The sequence below is a fragment of the Haplochromis burtoni genome, unplaced genomic scaffold (assembly GCF_018398535.1).
Source record: "Haplochromis burtoni strain Fernald_Lab_line unplaced genomic scaffold, NCSU_Asbu1 Contig_86, whole genome shotgun sequence".
NCBI lineage: Eukaryota > Metazoa > Chordata > Actinopteri > Cichliformes > Cichlidae > Haplochromis > Haplochromis burtoni.
The window spans coordinates 1,002,140-1,015,348 of record NW_024582447.1 but is presented as its reverse complement, the minus strand read 5'-3'; the positions used below and the strand labels follow the sequence as shown (position 1 = coordinate 1,015,348).

General features: G+C 38.9%; 2 protein-coding genes across 5 annotated transcripts in view; both read left to right on the top strand.

The window, feature by feature from the left end:
* The first annotated feature begins 539 nt into the window (after positions 1-539).
* nipal3 (NIPA like domain containing 3) lies at positions 540-5,759 on the top strand. Its single transcript, XM_005925675.3, has 11 exons — positions 540-797; positions 1,394-1,462; positions 1,767-1,938; positions 2,090-2,149; positions 2,292-2,437; positions 2,986-3,082; positions 3,238-3,373; positions 3,514-3,602; positions 3,785-3,848; positions 4,128-4,222; positions 4,353-5,759. Exons 1-11 carry the CDS (start codon positions 762-764, stop codon positions 4,538-4,540), a joined length of 1,152 nt encoding a protein of 383 aa, XP_005925737.1. The 5' UTR covers positions 540-761; the 3' UTR covers positions 4,541-5,759.
* A 1,828-nt stretch (positions 5,760-7,587) lies between these two features.
* Positions 7,588-13,209, top strand: part of rcan3 (regulator of calcineurin 3) — a 46,307-nt gene continuing 40,685 nt past the window's right edge. Inside the window, exons 1-2 of one of the 4 annotated variants that reach the window (XM_005925677.3) lie at positions 7,588-7,740; positions 9,307-9,572. In XM_005925677.3, coding sequence (XP_005925739.1) covers positions 9,363-9,572 — 210 coding nt within the window. In that variant the 5' untranslated portion in view covers positions 7,588-7,740; positions 9,307-9,362. Of the gene's footprint in view, positions 7,793-9,185; positions 9,573-13,209 lie in introns of all 4 variants that reach the window. The other 3 variants (XM_005925676.3, XM_042222453.1, XM_042222454.1) reach the window with 3 other exon arrangements.

Genomic DNA, 13,209 nt, shown 5'->3' with positions numbered 1-13,209 from the left:
TTTTTTTTGTTTTTTCAACACTACTTTTATAGAAAGTACAAAAGTAATTGACGTACTGTACTGTCACTCCTTCCCTGTTGCAATGACAAAGAGAAAACAGAAAACATACCACTGACGTTAGTCATGATTGTAAGATTGTAATAATGATGGCTTTTTTGGCAGGTTGTTTTTCATTAAAAAATTATTGCAAAGATGAAAGTGTTCCCTCCTGGTCTCACTGTACTTAATATATACAATTGATAATAGATGTGTGACATTGCTCTAAATAAAACAATTTAAGAATTTAATGGTATTTGAGCCTCGTTTCTCTGCTGTAAAAGTTGTTGGCTAAATCTCAAGTCAATAGCACACCCTAGTGTTCGCATTCGGTACTGCTATCTAAGTGCTGAACTACAGTAAATAATAAGAGAAGCCAAAAAAAGGCAGTAAGAATAACAAAAAAAAGGTTAAAAGTCACTGCGTACAATAAGAATCAGACACGCCTTAAACCGGCTACATCCTCCTCTAGTTTGTTAATAAAAGCTGCGAGCGTGCGCGGTCACGTGGTTTAAACCGACTGGCTTCCGTCACTAAACAGGTGAATTCAATCCGGAAGTGAGATGCTCCTCGTCTCAAAGATGGTGTCTTTCTGAGTGTAGAGCTAAAAAAGAAAAATGGACACGCACAAAAATGAGCGATAGATACTTTACGTCAAATCAGAAGCAACCGGACAAGGTGAAATATCTGGTACTTTTCCGAGAACGCGTGTGTATCTAACAGAAATGGACTACAACGGAGCCGAAATAGGGTCCTACACGGTGAGACGCTTAGTTTAAAAACAGTACTTTAATGTATAATCGACTATTAATACTGTTTGTTTACCTCTTTGCTCTAGTAGCGGGTGTCTAAACCCATACAAAAGCGCTGTTTTCAAGGTTTTAAAAATTACGGTTGTAACAAAAGTTGAGCTACAAAGTCTGTTTCCTGTTATTGTTTTGTAATAGTGGTGGCAGGGCGTAATCGGGATCCCCCTTATGGCCATCCCTGTTCGTCTTATTTCTTTGTTGTAGTGTTACGAGTGGCTTTTAGCACGAGTATTGTTCATCTGGTCTAGGTTAAAGTCCAACTTCTACGTCTTGGCCTTCTGCTTTGTATTTTTTATCTAGATTCATTCAAAGTCTCGTTTTATCTGACTAGACGGACACGTTGTGCATTTGTTGTAGACAAAACTGCCAACGCATCCGCTTTAATCACTCTGCGTTATATATTTGAATGTTCACAAAGAGTTGTGCCATGAAAAAGCGAACTTCTCTTTCTTTTTGCCTTGGGGTTTAAAAAGATAGATTTAAACTGTGTTTATTTAACTTTGATCGAATATGTGAATTTCAATAAATGTTTTCCTCTTTCTTTTTAGGACAACCTCATCGGGACTTTACTTGCAATTTTTGGAAATGTGCTTGTCAGCATTTCTTTAACCGTTCAGGTACATGGCTCCTTGAAAAAACTTTCACGTCTTTAAATTGATACACAATGTTATCAATGTTGTCTGTGTATGCCCTTTGTGAGTCATGTCCTCTAGCTTCTAGGTGAGGCTAGGTCATTACAGGATTTAAAAATTATGTGGAATAAATGATATATGCTGTCATGACATCCCTTATTTAAATGTTCTCTTTTATAGTTTGATTTAGGCCTTGTTTATGTTTGCTTTGCACCGTGTACTGCTGTGTAAATTTTCTGCTTACGCTGTCACAGCTGTGTTTTACCTGCATGTTTTCTTTTGTTTGCAGAAATACAGCCATGTGAAGTTAGCAGGAACAAAGGAGCATCGTGCCTTCTATCGCACTAAAACCTGGTGGTCGGGTTTTATATTCACCTGTCTCGGGGAGCTAGCAAACTTTGTCTCTTATGCGTTTGCCCCTCTTGCTATTGTAGCCCCTCTCAATGCCGTGTCAGTCCTGAGTAAGTATTTATTCCACTTTCAGATATATGTATTGCATTTTACAGATACATATTCCAACCTTAATCAATATGTTATTTATAAAAATAGAACAAATTAAAAGGAGAGCTTGAATTAAAAGTTCAGATTGTTCCCTTTGAAATTGCTTTCCAGCTAGCTCAATTTTGGGCTTCATTTTCCTGCGTGAGAGACTGAAACCAAAGGACTTTGCAAGTAAGTTCAGAATATCCATGTGAACTGAAATTGTGACATTGTATGCTAATTTCTTGCTGCTCTACTGACTGAAATTATACATCCAAAGAGTTTGTCCTGTACAGAGTAAATAAGATCCGGTTTTCACTTGGTGATATTTCAGAGCAGTACGGCCTCGTCTTCCTGGGCTACATCCTTGTTATTGGAGGGGCATACCTCCTTGTATCATTTGGACCGAACTCTCATGAAAAACTTATAGCAGCTAACATTGTGAAGCACCTTGTTGGATGGCCTGTTCTCCTGTATCTGGTAAGATATCTCTCTTAGATAGACAGTTCTCAAATGGTTCCTGTCTGTAGATGTGGTGTTCTTAGTTTAACACTGAGTAAATAGATAAAAACGAATATAGAGCGTGACATATGAAGCAGTGACACTTTTAAATAGCCTAGTATATGTCATGTCTGTTGTATGTTGTGCTAAAACAAATCTCTTAAAGGGAGCTCAACCATACAGATGACCACAGTGTTGTGATTAATGTTGAGGCTGTAGTTTGGAAAACTGGTAAGAATAAATGAGCCAACAAGCTCCATCAAATTGGCACCTAATGCAAGGCTGTTTTACCTTCTGTTCCTTTTTAATTCGGTCGTCCCTTTACACAATCATTATAATCCACAACCTTGCACTAAATGCAGAAAAATGACCAGCTCTTTTTATCCTTGTTGGTATTCTGCATACACATTTGTCTCTGTCTGTAAGATTAATTGTCCTATTATTGGACTTTCCTGTGTTTCATATATTGTTTTTTCTCTATATGGCATTAATTTGGTGTTTATTCTTGTTTGTATCCTAACTGACAGCTCCTGGAGATTATCACATTCTGCCTGCTTTTATACTTCTACAAACGGCGCAAAGCTAACTACCTCGTTATTATTCTGCTACTGGTGGCACTGCTGGGTGAGTGTCCTGCATTGAAGCAATCAATTTCCGACCAAGCTGCTATCATGTTTGTTAGGATACATTGTCACATTTCAGATTTTTAAATGGAACCAAAGCTGTCGCTCCTTGTCGCCTTTATTTGCTTACCTACTTTGTGTACTTTTGGCACACAGGCTCAGTTACGGTCTTGACAGTGAAGGCTGTGTCAGGCATGTTGGTTCTCACCATCGAAGGCACCATGCAGCTTAACTACCCGATCTTCAGCGTCATGTTTGTGTGCATGGTGGCGTCAGCGATCTTCCAAGCAGGGTGAACTTGCATCACTTGATTGCTTTTTTTTTTTTTTTTTTTTTTTTTGTTCGTTTGTTTGTTTTAAATTGGTTTTAATTGGACCCAGTAGATAAGCATAATTAATACACCACTGTTTATGTTTGTTACCGTCGTCCTAGATTTCTCTCCCAAGCTTGTAAGCTGCACGACTCCTCTCTCGTTGCGAGTGTCAACTACATCCTCTCCACCTTCTTTGCCGTGTTGGCCGGTGAGTCATGTCCTTCTTTGTTGCTGGTTTCTCCATTGTTTTCAATCGGATTAACTTGTGTGCACAACTCTAATAGTTGTCTAATAGATCATCTGCAGCCCATACCTGCTTTATTTCTGCTACACACCTTTTAGAGTAACAATGCCAAAGTCATTAAAGATTTGCTGTTTTCTGGTTTTCAGGAGCTGTGTTTTACTTGGAGTTTAGCAATGAAGACATTCTTCACATCTGCATGTTTTTGTTGGGGTGAGTAATCATTCATCATAAGCAGAATGTTTTTTAAATTAGACTTCTGACTGCTTTGGTTTCAGTCACTCACTGTTGTGCATGCTGTTAGGCCACCTGTCCTAATATCGCCATTTTTTTTGTGTGTGTGTGTGTGTTTGTTTGTTTTTATACTAATAAACACAATAAAAACATGCTTGGCAGAAATGTGTTATACAGTATCTCTTTGAAATACCAAGCAGTAAAACTTTGTATTAAAAAAATTAATAAATGTAAATGCTTGTTTTGTGCTTTGTACAGATCTGCAGTTTGTTTCCTTGGAGTGTTCCTTATAACCAAAACCAAGAAAAAGGCAAGGATATTTGAGCCGTGCGTCACCTTGAATATGAGCAATGGTTTGTATAAATTTTAACATAAACATCATAAATTGTGTCTTCTGAGATTTCAAGCTACGCAGGCTTGCATTGGCATTTTAGCTCTGCTGAAGTTGTGTTAAGAACCTTTGCCTGTCCGTTCCATTATCAGGTGTCCCGACGATCCACGACAAAGGCCCAGTCATTCAGCCAGACTACAGTGGTTCCTTCTCCTATGGGACTCTTGTCAACAACAATGGAGTGGCTCCTGCTCCTCTCCCAGTCCACCTGGAAACGCCACCGCTCGGACCTAGAACCAGTGATGCATCACAAGGCCATCCTGCCATAAAGAGAGATTAAACATGAGTGCATCTCCTGATTCCCAAGTCCTCCATTCAACAATTAATAACATTCAAGTAGCTACAAAAGGCCAGCTCTGGCCTGACGCTCCTGTGCACATCCTTGGAAAGCTTTCGTTTTTTAAAAGATGTCCGCTGTATTCATTACAGGAATGAACAGAAGAAACCCAAAGACTGTTTGATGGGTTTGCAAACTTCACTTGAGAAAAAGAGACAGTGTTGCGCCTTGAAGCTGCCTACCTTATACTTGATGTCATCTCGGATACCTCCAGTGAGCACTCCACAAATAGTTAGCAATTTGTTCCCATTCACTTATCAATGGGGCCATACAATGATCTGTTCTTCCATGGAGGACTCAAACCATGGCTGTTTATAATATAGCTTCTCAGACTTGTCAAATTATATTTTGGCTTTAAATGTTTCCCTCCCAACTGTCTTCCATGCACAGTTTTCTGCCTTCTCTTAATCCTGGGAGTGCACTGCACTGTTTCATTTGTTAATGTGACCAAACACTGGGTTGCAGTTGTCTTAATTTATTATTATGTATTTATTAATCGTATCTTAAAAGTTTTGAACGTGCCTTGAAATCTGGTTCTGAACTGGATCATTTATTGTATAGATGGTAGCTACAAATTCTATAGAACATCTGTTGATAAAAGGTGAGGGGAGTCTGTCAGGGACTGTCTTAATCAGAAGTACAGTTGCAGTAATTTCATATTGGGGGATCTTAAAAATTTGCATCTTAAGATTAATAAGTAAAATGGGTGTAATAACAGAATATATAAAAAATGAAGCTGTCCAGCTAAAACGGTGCACATCGTAAATTGAACTTGTAACTTTTGGTTGTCCCTTTTCAACACATGGGAGTTTTTGAGAACACTCAAATCTAGAAATAAAAAACGTAGTTGGTGTTACTCTTTTCTGCAGTGTCTTTCAAATGCAATTTTATCATTAGATGAAGTGATTGTTGCCTAAGTGGCACTTTAAGACACTTGCCATCTGCACATGGGTCACTGCATCTCATCAGTGTTATTAGAACAGCTACCCGAGGGCTCGTTGCTTTAACACTGTTCAGTATGTGGTTATTGTGGTGATAATTAATCTTCTAATGAAACTGGGATACTGTTGAAAAACGGCACTGGTAATGTAAATGTCAGATTTTTGTCATTGTAAAATATACAGTGGTGTGTAATCTTGTCTCATAAAGTTAACGTAATGCAGCTTTTGTTTGGTCAGAGTTGTGCTTTATGGGATTTCTGATACATTTTTAGCTCTTTGTTGACTAAATTGCAACTCTTCACATTAGTGGTTTTAAAATGACATTGATGTAACTCTTCAACATTAGCACCCTACTGTAATAGCAGGCCCCTATTCCAAGAAGTCAGATTGTGAAAGTTCTTCCTTCCTAGATATTCAGCAATCAACTCTAAGTGGTATTAACACACGATGGAAGTGTTTAGGAATGACAGCACATAGTCACAGTGTCTAGAATTCAGTTTGACTCATTAATGGAAGAGTTCCAAACGTCTTTTGGCATTAACATCAACACAAAAACTGTGCCAGGAGTTTCAGAGCATGGGTTTCCATAGAAGAGCAGTTGCGGGCAAACCTTACATCATCAAGTGTCATATTGAGTTGTGCGAAACAAGCCACTACTGGACTGGAGCAGTAGAAACAAGGTCTATTGTTCTGTAGAGTCACAAATCATGCGTCTCGGTCTGGCAGTGTGATGGATGAGTTTGGGTTTGGAATGAGGATCTTACCTAGCTGCCAGATGTAAAGTTTGGTGGAGGATCAATTGTACTACAGGGTTGTTTTTGTGGGGTTGGCTTGGTTCCAATATTTCAGCTTACCAAAACATTTTGGACAGGCATGTTGTCCCAACTTTGTCAGAAAAGTTTGGAGGAGGCCGATTTCTGTTCCAGCATTTAAGTTTAGTGCAGAAGAACTTGAGTGGTTCACATAAAGCCCTGGTCTAAACCCGATCAAAAATCTTAAACTAAAACAAAGAACTCACATCCAACATCAGTTACTGACTTCACAAATGCTCTTCTGAATAAATGGGCAAAAAATCACACAGTCACCGATGCAGAACCTTCTGTAGCTGCAAAGGGGGAACCAACTCCATTTTAAAGCCGGTTTATATATAATGGGGATGACTTTGTACATATAATGCAGAGGCGCCAGAATCAGCCCACCAAAGACTTTGGAAAATGTGAAGGAAGGGATACATTTTTGTTTTTTAACTGCATTTTCATGAGTTTCACGGCTTTTCTAGCTGCCCATCGCCACTCATACTACACCAAAGTAAAAGTAAAAGATAAACAATTACATGACAGAAAGAAATTTAAGATTTTTGCTGTAGGTTGACCATGAAAATAACCATAAAAAATAGGACAAGCAAGCATTTTCCGTTTTATAATTGCAGGGCAGTTTAACAGAACCTTTATTTATTTATTCCAATTTAAAGTCAAAGCATCATTTCTACATCATGAAGAAAACCTGAGATGTATTGCAGAAAATTGCATTTCTTTTTCTTATAGTAAAATATTTCAGGGGTTTAAGCTCAAAATTGACTGCACATGTTCCACAATGTAAAATTATGTTAGACATCCCTGATATAATGTATATCAATGCCTCTATTTGACTTTGGCTTGGAGCCACAATAATACCAATATTATCGTATTATAGCATGCAATCTGCTTTTGAATTGATAACCGTTGTAAAATCTTCAGAACTACATTTCACTAGTTAAAAGACACAAAGCTTAGCTACTTTATTTTGACTGAGCAACAGGTAGATAGAGGAAAAATAACAGCAATTGATTCTAGAAACACTGAAATGTGTATATATTCAGCTAAAACATGCAGAACATAGCAAAGCGATCCTTACTGACTGATATGACTCTAAGAAATCCTTCTGACCCCATACAGCACCGGATTTTGTGCATCTCTGCTGCTTGGCCGCCACCAATCATGAAGCTGCTGCAGCGTCCTCCCCTTTCAGCACGCTGATTGGTCGCTGCGAGCATACGCGCATATTTGATTGGCCCCACCTGCGGATCCAGACGGTGGAAGTAGGCTGCATCGGAGTGAAATAATCCAGTAATAACAAACACCCACGTTTCCGTCAACAGCCTCAAAATAAACACGAACAGCTTCTATTTGCTGCGTTTAACAAAGTCACCGGAAAAATCCTGATGTAAGTGCGCTTGCAATGGGTTGTTTCGGTCGCTTTCGCTGACAGTAGGGAGGTGAGTGGAAATATTTGCATGGGACGCGATTACAGAGGGAAAAAAATAAAAGAGTAACTTCATCCTCTGCGCGCGTCTGTGTTTGTGTGCTAACTTTTGTATAAAAATTGAAATTTGTTGAGGCTTAAAAACAATCTTTGGTATCGATAGCAAAGTGCTTTAACGCCAGAATCGTATTGTTTATTTATTTATTTATTCATTGCACGAGCTTTACGTAATGTCCAGGGGTTTCCTCTGCGTACACCCAACGCAAATTTTGATGTCACGATCCTCTTAAACAACAGGGAGGAGATGTTGCCGGTTCGCTGCCGTCGTTTTTACCATTCCTGTCTTGCTACAAGGAAGTTATATTGAAACAAACTTCCTCGTCGGTGTTATTTTAAATATCTGACAGTTGGCTCTTTTTTTTCTTTTTTAGATGTTGGCGTTTTATTGTACTTAAAATATTCACAGGAAGTGTCATCTTGTGGTGTATGTGTATATTTATACCACTAGATGGCACTCTTACCTCAGAGCAGCGTTGGCGGTGCTAACCATCCCCCCTATCCATTTCTTTTCTTTAATATAATTATTTATTTTTTCATATAAAATAAGAGGAAAACTGTAAGTCAACCACAAGTAATTTATATGTACCTTTTTGGAAAATTAAACTCTTTTTTTTTGAGGGCTTCTTCACAGTTAGTGATGGTTAAATAAATATTTTATGCCTTATCTTTCTTTTTTTGTATGATTGAAGAGATTATTTTGTAACTGGGGTCAAATAAAGTCAGCATCATCTTTAAAATATTTGGTAATAAAATTTGACTCGAAGCCAGAGTTATCATAGTTTTGTGTTTCCTAATTAGTTTTGTTTTTATTTCAATTTGTCTTCAGTTAGTTTCATGAGTGGGTTTTCTTATTTCAGTTTAGTTTTAGATTCGTTTTTATTAGTTTCAGTGTTAGTTTGAGTCTTTTAATTTTTTAATTATTGCTGTCTAATTATTATACGAGGGAATATGTCTGATTCAAGATTTAGGGGAATCAGTACAAGTGCTAGAATAAAAACACACAACAATGAGCAATTCTGTAATAACATTGTATTAAACTAACAGATCCTAAAACTGAGGATATTTCCTCTTTATTTTTATTTTATTTAAGTTACTTTTTCCAAGTTTCAGTAGTTTTAATTTTCTTCAAAAGTTTAGTTTTTAATTTTACCTTAATAATTAGTCAAGTAAAATGATTTTCACATCTTAGTTTTAAGTTTAGTCTTAGTTAGCTAATAACCTTGCTGGGAATGGTATAATTGAACTGGGAGAAAATATAACCTACAAATAGGATGCAAACCTTTTTCTTTAATTTATCCTGTTTTGCTTTTCTTAATCTTACTTTCCCTTTCCATCCTACCACTAAGATCTAGTTAAACACCCGCATCTCACTGTCACCTCACACTAAGCCAACTTTTGCACACACATTCATCCAGCATCACCAACTTATCTTCCAAATTCCAACCCCCAAACCTACCCTGTTCCCAGTCCCCATCCTCTGTCATCTCCACCCCTCTGTCAGCAGCTGCCTAAAAGCCTTCAAAATGCTGCGAAAGAGCTCCAAGGCATGGAGTAACGGCTCAGAGGCCTACAGCAGTGATCCCGAGGAGGATGATGAGGAGGAAGAGGACATGATATTTGGAGAGAGTGATCAAGACGGCATGGTGGAGGAGATGATGGATCTGAGCGACCTTCCCACAGCGCTCTTTGCGTGCAGCGTCCACGAAGCTGTGTTCGAGCAGGACTTGCACAGGGTGAGCTGCTGCAAAACGCACTTTCTGGGCTGTGTCTTTGTTTTGCGTGACTGGGTGTTTATGCGTTTGAGTCATCTCGCTCAGTGTGTCAGCCCATCCAAGACTTAAAGTCTGGCAACACGTGCGCAGTTGTCATCCTGTCTGTCGAAGTCCAGTCACGGTCTCAAGCTGCGCTGCTGATTGCTCAGCCGCAAAAGCACACGCACATATGCACACCTGATGTTGCTGTTTGTTTGCCAGGGAACACGAGTGCAGAGCAGCAGATTACAACATGACATGCACAGAATCATGAGCCACACTCAGACTTGGCCCATGTGGTTGTGCATAACATTCAGACATCATCTCATGCATTGTATTATTTATATTACAGACCTCATGCATATATGATGCAGACACAATTATATGGAATTGTGTCTATGCACATGCATACTGTATATATTCAGTTAAGGCCTCTTTTGAAAGTGTTGCCTTTCTCGTAGCTCAGCAGAACAGCAATACGTGCTATCAGTGGATCCTATTTGCTGGAGGAGGATACAAAGTAAATACTTTTAATTTTCTGCCCTTTAATCCAATTACGCTGCGCTGTCATCCCTCCATCCGTCCAGCTGGCATCGTTACATTTCCCTGTCTTCAAGTCTCTTTTCTGTAAGGTCCATCCTCTTGGTCACCCAAAACTATCAAGCTCATCATCCCCTGATCACAATCTACAAACTTTCCTGTTAACTTTCTTATTTGTCTTACTTTCTTTAAATACCTCCCTCCTCCCCCGTTCTGTGCTTCTTCGTAGCCTTCTTTTTTTTATCCTCTCTATGTGTATAAATGCAAAGCAGAGAGGCTAAATCTGGCGCATGCACCAAATCCCTTTAAATGAATCACTCCTGCTTTGTGAGTTTGCTGTTCGTACACCCATTGCTCCTAGCGCTCGAGTCCACCCCCTTCCCTTCCTTTTCGTTTTGCCTCCTCACTTCATTACGATTCACACTCCAGCTTTTAAGTGGAAATACCACCCACACACCCTTCAGTGAGACCCTGTCAATAGAACGTTCTCCATATGTTTCAAATAAATGAGCTATGCTAAATATAGAACTTTTTGAGGTTTATTTAAGCCTTTAGAATGAGGGCACAAAGAGATATGAAATAAAAAACAGGTTGGGTGTGGTATTTTCAGAGCATGAACACGGATTTTTATGAGGTTGTTTTTAGCTTGTAGCTGTGCTTTTTCAATTTTACACACACAACCACACACAACCTGTAAATCGTGTTAAATTTGGAAGATTTCAGCATTTGCCTAACTGCTATAAACTTATCTAAATGTGTTGTCAACATTCAGCAGGAACATAGCAACCTACATTTTTGTGTCTTTGGGCTCTTGGCTTTCTCCCAGCTCCGACATTACCTTCTGTTTCTGTTCTCAAAGGCCTGCATGTAGAAGGGATGGGCTGTTGCTGTAATCACACTGTGCTCTTCTAGAGAGGAGAGATGGCTACTGAGACAGAGAAACATTTGCCTCCATGTTTATGAGAAGCTCTTAGCACACTGTAAAAGCCTTTTTCCTTTCTTCTGCATTAGTGAAAAGTAAGTAAAACCTAGTGGCACACTTCCTCTTTTATCTGCACTATTTTTTGCTCCTGACCAGCTTTCGGCTGAAATGGAGAGATGCCTCAAAAGTGTTTGGATTTTTTAGTTTTTATAGGAAGATCAGCTAAGGTCTGACTGGCTCAGCTCATGTCTCCACTAATCCTCGGCTTTATTATTCATTTACTAATTTAAATGACGCGTCATTATTAATACAGGACTGCACTAATACACTTAATGATTTAAATGATCATGCATAGCACTCATATCATCATGTCAATTAAAATACCTAATGGGCCTTTCTTTATCATTCTGCATGTGTCATTTATAAAGTTAGATTCATCATTTACGCTATAGGCAAGTGACCTTTATTTGTTAAATTAATATGTTTTAAAAATATTCCAAAAGAGGACTTTTTTGTCAGTTGTTCATACAGAGGATCCAGTTTGGTATTTCCTAGTTTTCAATGTCAGAGAGACCATCTTAGTGTTCACGCTGCAATGTGCTCTTAGAGCAGCTTCTAATTTTGAAATGATTCATTATCTGCTGTAGAGCACCCACAGAAAGCAAGTGTGTACAAGGAGTGAGGGAGTGTGGGCAAAGTAACAAGGCAAATGGGTTTCTGTGCTTATGAAGGCAAAGGTCAGGGGAGCCGTCATGAGCTGTCCCCCATAGTGCCTAGCGTATATCAGGCCTAATCAGCACCGAGCAAAGCTTTTATTGCTGCTTCTGCTGCTGTCAGCCTGAGCACTCCTCACTCCATAACCAGTGCAATCAAGCAAGTAGCAGCTGCAGTGCAACACCAAACAAAATGTTCTTATCTTGCAGGCAAACAAATTTTGTTATAAGATTAATGTAAATTATGCATGTTAGGTATCCAAATAATTATGTTAACAGCAGGTTAAATGTTACATGTTTTTTCGGCTACTGATACTAACCTACCCACAGTGAATTATGAGATGCCTCTGAAGTTTGTCTCAGCTCTCCAGAGCTCTCTAATTATTCTCATCTCGAGCTGCAGTAAACACATGTCCTCAGCAACAAAGCCAGAAAGAGCCACACGGCGCTGCAGTACCTACCCAGCAGAAAAAGGATGGACAGTAAACATTAGCTTCTAGTGGCAGGCTGTGAACATGATAGTGGAGCATTTAGAAGCCCCAAAGATGTTAGTGTCAGACATCGATGGGGGCGGAGTCAAGCCAAAAAGTAACTGAGTATTAGACTTATAAACTTGAGGGACCATAAATGGAGCTCCAAGTGTTGCATTTGCAGTTTAATTCATTATTTAAGTATTTATTTAGCTGAGTAGTATTCATCTCTGAAAATAATCTCTCATTTTTTCTCTCCTTTTTCTCCATGTCTTAGATGTCACCTTTAGCTAACGGACACATTGTGTTCCAATTTCCAAAAAACATCTCTGTGTTTGCTGATATTAAAAATCTGCACTCAAAAAAAGAAACGTTTATGCTTGCTCCTGTTCTGTAGCCTGGCTTTATTGAAGCCTGCAGCATGAACGCAGGAAGGGAAGGAAAAGGGACGTGTATGAATGTGCAGGCAGACCCGTGGGGTGACATTACTTTCTAATTTGCTGAGTATCTCCCTGACATCAGCTGGAAGGAGCATCAGGCTGCAGCACATGAAAAATGAACTTGCTTTATATTCATTATGTATTAAAATACTTATCAGATTTAATTACTCATTAATTGAAGGTGCCAGAATGATGTTCCAGAGCTTTATGGCCCGCTTTAACCCTAACATGAGCATTGCTTCTAATTTGTTGAAACTTCGTTTTTGTTCATACAAAGGGGCCATCCAGTTGGCACAGCAAAACATGTTAACCACTATTAGTAACCACTTTATCTTTAGTGCAAAATTTTCCAGGCTGACCCTCTTAGCAATGCATTAGCAATATAGCATTGATGTAGTGCTCTAAGTATGTGAAAAGTAAAACTCCTCTCCTCTCACACTTTCTGTCCCACTTGAGTGCAATGTGTTTGATAGTGTGACTCATGACTATATGTATATATATATGTATGTATGTATACACACACACACACACACA

What these genes read in the sequence shown, in the direction of transcription:
- nipal3 (XM_005925675.3), top strand. Translation starts at nt 762, where the DNA reads ATGGACTACAACGGAGCCGAAATAGGGTCCTACACG. An exon ending in GAAACCAAAGGACTTTGCAA is followed by an intron (nt 2,150 to 2,291) that starts GTAAGTTCAGAA and finishes GTGATATTTCAG; the next exon opens with AGCAGTACGGCCTCGTCTTC. An exon ending in ATCTGCATGTTTTTGTTGGG is followed by an intron (nt 3,849 to 4,127) that starts GTGAGTAATCAT and finishes TGCTTTGTACAG; the next exon opens with ATCTGCAGTTTGTTTCCTTG.